This window comes from Mus caroli, chromosome 9, assembly GCF_900094665.2.
Source record: "Mus caroli chromosome 9, CAROLI_EIJ_v1.1, whole genome shotgun sequence".
Lineage (NCBI taxonomy): Eukaryota > Metazoa > Chordata > Mammalia > Rodentia > Muridae > Mus > Mus caroli.
In genome coordinates this window covers 55,510,922-55,519,216 of record NC_034578.1, presented here as the reverse complement: position 1 = coordinate 55,519,216, position 8,295 = coordinate 55,510,922, and the positions used below count along the sequence as shown (strand labels likewise).

At 55.9% G+C, this 8,295-nt stretch overlaps 1 protein-coding gene across 1 annotated transcript in view; it reads right to left on the bottom strand.

Annotated features, from left to right (window-relative positions):
- The window catches only part of Hcn4 (hyperpolarization activated cyclic nucleotide gated potassium channel 4), a 39,149-nt gene extending 31,266 nt beyond the window's left edge, over positions 1-7,883 (bottom strand). Inside the window, exon 1 of the mRNA XM_021172516.1 lies at positions 6,274-7,883. Within this exon, the coding sequence (XP_021028175.1) occupies positions 6,274-7,058 (785 nt within the window). The 5' untranslated portion in view covers positions 7,059-7,883. The remainder of the gene's footprint in view (positions 1-6,273) is intronic.
- Between the last annotated feature and the right edge of the window lie 412 nt (positions 7,884-8,295).

The following is an 8,295-nucleotide window of genomic DNA, read 5'->3' as shown; positions in this document are numbered from 1 at the left end:
GTGTGTGTGTGTGTGTGTGTGTGTGTGTGTGTGTGTGTGTGTTTGCAGGTGTGTGGAAGCCAGAGGTCGCCATCAGGCAGTTTACTCGATTGCTCTCCACCTTATTTTTGGGGATAGGGTCTCTCACTAAACTTGGGGCTCACCAGTTTGGTTATGTGGTCCGTCTAACAAGCCCCAGGAATCCTCCTGTCTTTACCTCCACACTGAGATTAAAGGCACAAGATATTGAATCTGGATTTTAAAAAGTTATTATTGTGGATAGTGGGCATCCCACTCATGTCCTCAGTACTTACAGAGCAAACACTTTACTGTCTGATCCATGGCCTCAACCCCTATATATGCAGGTTCTATCTGGCCTTAAAGCATTGGCTCACCTCTGTCACAATGCACTATGCCAGCCAAACAGCTTATGTCAGTGCTGAATTGGCTCCACAGGATGCAGAGTACCCACATACTCTTCTGTGTTATCTTGAGCATCCTCTGTGCCAGAGAACTCACCACCTCTCAGTACTGCCTCCTGCCCCAGCTTTGGGTGTTGGTGATGGTAGAAAGTGTCTTGAGTGGCTTCCTGGCCCTTGGGACCACAGATTTCCAGGTCCCTGGCAATGCTTTCTCAGCAAGGAAGCCTGGCTGGCAGAGAACATCCTTTCCACAGCCAAGACAATGCCCCTGCCCTCCCGTGGCCCTCTCTGGCTGGGGAATGTGGATTCTTTAGCATCCCCTGGGCCCAAGCAGGACTGCCTGGCTGGCCTCCGTGGCCTTTCTTTTAATTAGCAACTGGCAGTAGCAGCTTTTTAAGAGCTCTCAAGTCAGGCTGGAGCCATGGCCGCCTCAGTTATAGAACAAGCCCCCAAGGGACTGGGCCAGGACCTTCTGTGCTACATGGTTTTCCCCTTGGTATCCAGTGTTGTGGCAGACACAAGGGCCACTCAGGCTTCTCTGACACTTGTCCACCCTGTTATCTGACTGGAGGCTAAGAGAGGGAGAAAAAAGTTGACAAGCAAGCCTTTCCCACAGGGAAGGTTGCTGGCCAGGGACAGAAACAGAGAAAGAGAGCACAGGATTGGAACAGATCCCCTGCTCAAAGTACTAAGGCAGCTGCTATTCAGGATGTCTCTGCTTCCTTCCAGCTGGCCACTGTCACAGCTACCTATCACCTCTGGACTCTGACTGACAATGCCTACCTACTGTGGAGATCTCATTGCTGCAAGAGTTCCCTAAGTACCCTATCTTTTTGTTCCCTCTCTCAGGCCTCAGCCTTTGACTCTTAGGACTGGAGAGCAGCTGAAAGACTGGTGACATGGAGTGACAGGTGTCCTCTTGTCACCTGGTCTCTTCCTGCTTCAGCTTCCCCCAGAAGGCAGTATGCAAACCCAAACCAAACCTGTAAGGGCAGGCGGTAAGACTGTGAATCTGATATCCTGGGGTACAAGCTGATCTCAGAAGCTCAGGCCCCACCTAACTTTACAGTGTCCTGCCCTGCTGAACTGAAACTGGGACTGGAGGCAAAGGTTCCATTGCCAAAGATATAGGAAACCGTCTCAGGGCCCTGCAAGCCTTCCTTAAACATGTGGGCTGTAAGCTCAGGACTCCAAGCCTGGTCCCAGGGCACCGGGAACATTTTTACACACCAGAAGCTACATTTTAACTAGGTTCCAGGGTGAGATGGATAACACACCAATGAGAAGCTGCATTAAAACAACCAGCGTGCCACCCAATGCCACAAGGTAGCCAGGAGAGAAGGATGAGTGGTTTGGAAGACCTGGGAATGTGAAACTTTCCAACCTGGAGAGGAGAGCAGATGAACAGGCAGAGAGAAGAACACTGTTGGGGTTCCCTGTATGACGCCTGCTACCTACCAGTAAGAACCTCTCATTTCATAAAAACAACAGGGTAGAGACCAGGCCAAACAAGAAGGCAGGCCCCAGACCCATCAAGCAGTTAGCAGTCTTAAGAGCTAGAATCAAGCTACAGAGAGAACTGGGTAGTCAAGGGGCTTAGCCCTCTGGCCCAGTGGGTTTCCAGGCACCTGTATTCGTGAAGACAACATATCCTAAGCTCTGCTAGCTCTAGTGTGGAATGCTACACAGCTGGAGAGTCCGCTGCCCACTGTGCCACCAGACAGCACCACCTGGGGCGGCTCACCTTGGAATTCCCCTCTGCACCAAGGCGCCCTCCCCTCCCTGCTGCCAGTGCCTGCTGTGTCTTTCACCCAGCTTCCCACATACCCAGCAGGAACAGCTGGCCCCAAAAAGGCTCCCCTTAGAAAGGGCCTCCAAACTCCCAGCCCCAGAATCAGGCTGCCTCTTTCCTGAACAGTCCTTCCCAAGGCTGCAAGGGAAAGTACACGGGAGTGAGGCTGAGAAAAGAGCCAGGCAGTGAGTCCCCAAACTCCCTTCCCTTCCTCAGGCTTCCAACTCTGATCCCTGACAGCGTATGCACTCTGCAGCAATGGGAGACCCAAGTCCAGATCACAGAGGGAGACCCAGACCCCACTCACACCATAATAGGCCCCAAGGGAGGCTAATACCCCATCCCCACCAGAGCCTAGACCCTCTCTTGGCATGGCCTCTACAGTGGAACCCGCAGCCATTGGGCCTCACATGATTCTCAATTTAGGGATGCTTCAGACACAGGAAACGGTGCCCACATATGTGTGCATCTCTCTAGAAACTGAGTTGGTAGTTTCCAACAGATTATCCATAAAGTCCCTGATGACAAACTAGTTCAGAACCCCCAGCCAGAGCCCAGGACAGAGGCCCATGTAGTCCACCTAGGACCAAGGGGAGGAAAGAGTGAGGGCAGGGAAGGTATTTGACCACTCACTGTAGACTCTCACATCATCTGTGTACCTACAGTTATACAGTTTGTGTCTAACATAGAAATAAGCAAGGGGAGTCCCATTTTCTGGGCTGGAAAACTGAGGCTCGCAGAAGGTTGATAACTTCAGTAGGGACTAATAGCAAACAGGTTGGGCAAGGGCTGTGCACTGAGCAGCGGCATTGATCTGGGGCAGGGATCAGCCACACAATGATGACTTAGGCAACTCCTAGGACCTATCATCATCAAAGTATCCAGAATTCCAAAGCCCAACTGCTTTGGCCCCCAATAAAAGGATGCTTTTAGATTCTCCTGTCTCTTCCTTTCCTCCGGGATTTAAAAGGATAAAGTGAGGAGAGGAGGTGATCCAAGCTTTTACCTGATCTATTGTCAAGGCTGAGCCTCTGTCTGAGGCACAACGGAAGACCCAGAGCTAATATCCAGATAAGAATTTCCCTGGCAACCACCATATCCACCCACACATCCCTAAGACAATCTCCAACATACACACAACCAGGTCAACTCCCTGAGCCCAGTGTCTGAAATTTTAGCCAACCAGCCTCAGGGGCAAAAATAGCTACACCTTCTCTTAAGGTCCCTCCTACTCTCTTTCTTCCCCTCTCTCTCTTCTTGGGAAACCAGTATTATCTAGCTAATGTCCTGTGTGTTCTTAGGTTCCAACATCAAACCCAGACTTCTAGGATAGACATCCATTGGGAGGAAGGACCTGTTCAGGAACCTTGGTTGATAGCCTGGGGGAATGTCCTGAGGGTTGCCACATGCCGGTCTCTTCCATTAACAAACTGTAAGTATGAACTTCAAACGGCCAATGGGGTGTTGGAGAAGAAGGGAGGTCGGAAGCCTTGGAGACTGCAGAAGCCACGTGAATAGAGAGTGTGATGGGGTTGATACAGACACAGAGCAGAGACGGCCTAGTCTCTCTCAGTCACTGCCCAAGTTATGGTGAGTCTCAAAGCAAGCCCGTGACTTCCCAGGGAAAGGTACCCGGGCCCTCCTCTCCCCAGACAGGAGATGTCAGAAGCAGCCCATCACAGCCAGCCCTGAACTCCAAACCACAAACTCAATCTATCATGGTTTGCTGGTGATTCTTTATTAAACCAATTCTGTAGGATCAATGCTTCCTGCCAATCAAAATGATGAATAAATCCTCTGTGGGTCTGGGAAGTGCTTGCAGAAGCTCTGGTGGGCGATGATGTCTGTCTCCAGATAAAAACCCAAGGCCAGCACCCAAAACTTTGTGGTTCAAGGCTTGGGTTCTCCAGGGGGCGTGGTGGCTTGGAAGGAGTGATGATGGGTTTTCTAAACTTAGAGGATTCAGCTAATCCCTCATCTCTGACTTCTAAAGTCAAGACTAGCTGTTTTGGCCTAAGAGGCAGAGAGGGCACGACCTCCAGAGACTGGCCTCCAGAGACTCACACACTCTGTCTTGGACTATTTTCCATTTACAGCACCAGACAAGGCTGAGCATAGAAGGTGAGCAGTTCCAGCTACAGTCTCTGTTGCTTGTTACAAAAACCCACATTAAAACCCATTTGGACCCCTGTTCTGTTGTCTATTATCAGTCCTTTGGTGCCCAGCCTCTCCAGTGTCCCAGACTTCATGTCTCCAAAGCCTGGCTCAGTGGGGGCTCTACAGCAAGGGGGCTGCAAACTAGCATGTTATGAATAGCACAGGTAAGACTAGGAAGCGCCAGGTGTGGGAGAGGCTGGGCAGGGGGAAGGATGGCTTCAGTTTCAGATCTTCGCCATCTGAGGGAAGATGTGTGGGGAGGGCAAGGCTTTGCAGTCAGAAGTTCTGTATCAATTCCTGTCATTGGAGGTAAGATATGCCTGAGGTTGATACTGGAGCTCAAAGATACGTGTGAATGGAAGTTTCCCCACCACAAATATGGACAGAAGTTGAGCACTTAATTGGAGCACATTAGCAATCTCAAGTGATCAATACTGGACCTGTCTGTCACCACTTCTGAGGAAAGAGAAGCCTGGGACACTCAGGGACTGCAGGGGCAAAGGAGACATAGCTCCTGTCCACTTCTCCCTGGTTCAAAATGGGAGCATCGGCTCCCAGTCCCAATTATGGGAGTTCACGAAGGATCCTACCAAGGGTCTACCTTGGCTCACATCGTTTGAAGACTGCAGCTCTGTTTAGCAAGTCTACTGCCTCCTTGCCCTCTGAGAATAGGAAGTGTGGAAATTAAGAGTTAGAAAGAACAATCTCCCAAGAGAAGTGGGGGAAAGGAACCAAAAGAGGGTGCCTCTCCTTATTCACCACCTATTTTAAGCCACCAAAGTGTTGTCTGACTGGTCATTCCCAGCCAAAGAAATCTCTCTCATTGGACGGAAAATAGCTTTGCTCTCATTACAAATCCAGCTTCCCTGGAGTTTGTAAAGAGGCTCTGGAAGGCAAAAATGTTCCTTTATACAGGCAGGCCAGCAGGTAGGCAGGCAAGAGAGATAAACAGGGCAGGACACGGGGAAAGGACAAAAAAACCAGAGAGATCTTCATCCTAATCTGGTGTGCTAGGAAGGCCTCAAGAGACAGGAGAGAGTGGGGACTCAGAACCTTGACTGAGACAAAGGCATAACCCCTCATGGACACAGCTCAGTGGTATCTCCTGATCACTGGCATTAGACTCAGGAGGTCCAAGAAAGGACAGGATCTCTCTCCCTAACTGGTCTAGGAATCCATGAGAGATCTTGTAGTTGCTAGAGTTTAGTCCATTGGGATGGAGATGGGACACTGAACCAGTTGGGGATCAATAGATAGCCGCACATCAGTCAGGACAGCAGACATCTTCACTGTGAGCAAGGTCACTCTGCCCTGGCAGTGTGGAAGTTAACTGTGTAGGGTACCTGCTCCTGGTACACCACTCAACATGAGGGGCTGAGTAAAGATGTGCAGAGGGCTTTCATCCTGGGCCTGAGGCCCCAGCAACCTCGACTGAGGAATCTGGCGGCAGCTTCACAGGCCCAGCAAAGATATTAATACCTGCAGTCAGCACCCAAGGAGCTGACCCAGCTGCTAAGATGGCTATCTCCCTCCATGACCCTTCTCTGCAAGCTGAAGGACCTGGAGCTGTCTCTAGGATGGCCACCTAGACTCTGCAGCCTCTAAGGGGGAGGTGCGTGGCTTGGACAAGCAGTGCTCTACCCTGGCTGCAAGCACGGCTAGGCCAAACTCAGAACACCTTTGAGCTTGCCTCCAAAGTGGCCCAGACCCCGGAGGAGAGAAAGCAGGAGCCTGAAGACTGAGGAAGTTCCCAGTGTACTGCAGGAGGTCCGGGGGTGTCTGGGACGCTCCAGGCATCCCACTTCTCTTGGAGCTCCCAGCGCAAGGAAGTAAAGTTAACTCGGGCTGGGAGACTGGACTGGGAAGAAAGCATGCCTGCAACTACACAAGGCATCCACTGGCATCCCCAACCTGGCCTCTTACCTGAAGTCACTGTAGGGGTGGATAATCCAAAACCCTGCTGACTTAACCCTCTCCTGCTCGCGCTCCACCGCTTTCTGGCTGCCGAACATCCTTAGGGAGAATTTGTTGACCCCAGGTTGCAGCATGGCACCGAACTGGCGCTGCATGAAGCCGCTCTGGCCCAGGCGCACCTCGGCCTCGGGGAGGATCTGGTCGCTGGCGGCCGCGCCTCCCTCCACTTTGATAGCAGTGTCCGCCGAGGGTTGCTCGCAGGAGGCAGAGGCCGGCTGCGGCGGCTGCTGGGGCGGCGGCGAGGCTGCGGGTTGTGCCGCGGTGCCCGGGCGCTCGGGTTCGGTCGCCAGGCCCGGGGGCGTCCTGTCCTCGCCGGGGGACGCATCGCCCTCAGCGGCGATGAGCCGCCGTTCCTCCGCGGAGTCATGCAGGTGCCCGAGACTGCTGCCGCCCCCTGCTCCACCACTGCCGCCGCCCCGACTGCCCAGCGAGGCCAGACTCCCGCGGAAGCGCCTGCAGTCACCGTTGGTACTGGACTTGCCGGCGCTGCGGCCCGGCCCCTCGCTCTCTATCGCCCCGAGGGCCGCACCCCGGGACTCCGAGCAGCCGGCAGCCACCGAGGGCGAGGGCGAGGGCAGCGGCCGCAGCCGGATGCTCCTTCGGCTGGGGTCCTGGCGGCCCCCGGCCCCTTCTTCCTCACCATCCTCTTCCTCGTCCATGATCCACGCCTTGGCCCCCACCTGCTGCGGAAGGCTGTAGAGCCGCTTGCGCATGGACGGCGGCAGCTTGTCCATGGTGCCAGGGATTGGGCCGGGGGCAGCGGTGCGGGTGCGGCACGGGGGACCCGCTCCAAGTGCGCCTGCCTGTGAGGACGCGTCCTTCGCTGCCTCACGAGCCCATGATCGCGCGGGCTGCGCGCCGAGGGGAGGCTCCTAGTCCGGCTGCAGGTCCCCGGGTTCGCCGCGCTGCACCTCCTCCCGGGCCCGGCTTGGGCGCGGGGACCCCACGCTCCCTCCCTCTCTTCCCTCCCTCCTGCGATCAGGGGCGCGGCGCGCGGCCCGGCTCCAGGCGCCCCGCCCCCGCGGGGAACAATGGGCGCGGGCAGCGGCGGCGCTGCGGCCACCGCGCTCCGGGAACCGCTCCCGAGCGCAGAGCGCACTGCCCGCGCGGTTCCCGGGAGTGCGTCCGGCGATTGTCTGGGGCTGTCAGCGCGTGTGACCGCCCGGGCTTTGCAGCTGGTCACCCGGGTTCTCGCTTTGCTTCCTTTAGCTGAGCCCAGCCGGCCGGGTCCTGGGGACTCCCGCCGCAGCGGAGCGGAGCCCAGCGGCCCGCCGAGCTTACATCAGCCGCCGCCTCTCCCGGAGCGCCCTCCGGCAGCGCTCGGGCTCCCGCGCCCCGGAATATTCATGAAGCCGCCGCAGCTCGCGGGTTGCCATAGGAGCGGCTTCTGCAGCCCGGCCTGCCTACCTGGGCTTCTTAAAGGGGCAGCGGCGTCCCAGCCCAGACATAGAGGGGGGCGGAGGGGGCCGGGCCCGGCGAGGGGCGCAGGGCGGAACCTCGCCAGACCTTAGGGACTGAGGTAGGAGGTGTCCTTACTCCTGTGCGCGTAATGATTCCTGCTGGCCACCGACTGAGAGCTCTCGCTGGGGCTCAAGATTTGGGGGCGGGGTTTCCCAGTCTCTCCTGCGAGCGAGCTTCGGGCTTTCCTTGCCTAGCCCGCTGTCTCCACGCTAGGGTCTCCGACCCTCCTCCGGGGAGGCGTGTCGGTCGTAAGGCTGCGGAGCGGCTGCTTTCCCGCAACTCGCCTGGAGAGGGGGTTTCCGGAAAACGCTTCGAGTCCGGGCGGCTCCCAGGGTTTTCCTGAGCCAGGGGCGGGGGGCGAATCCCGCGTGGGTCTTCCCCGGCGCGGCGAGGAGGGCTTGCGGGAAACTCTCCAGGCGCTCACTGGGCGCGCGGGTGGACCCACTTCTGCGAGGTAAGACTTCGAAGAAATGCGCCGACAGTAGCAGTCACAGATGCGGGATCCCAGCG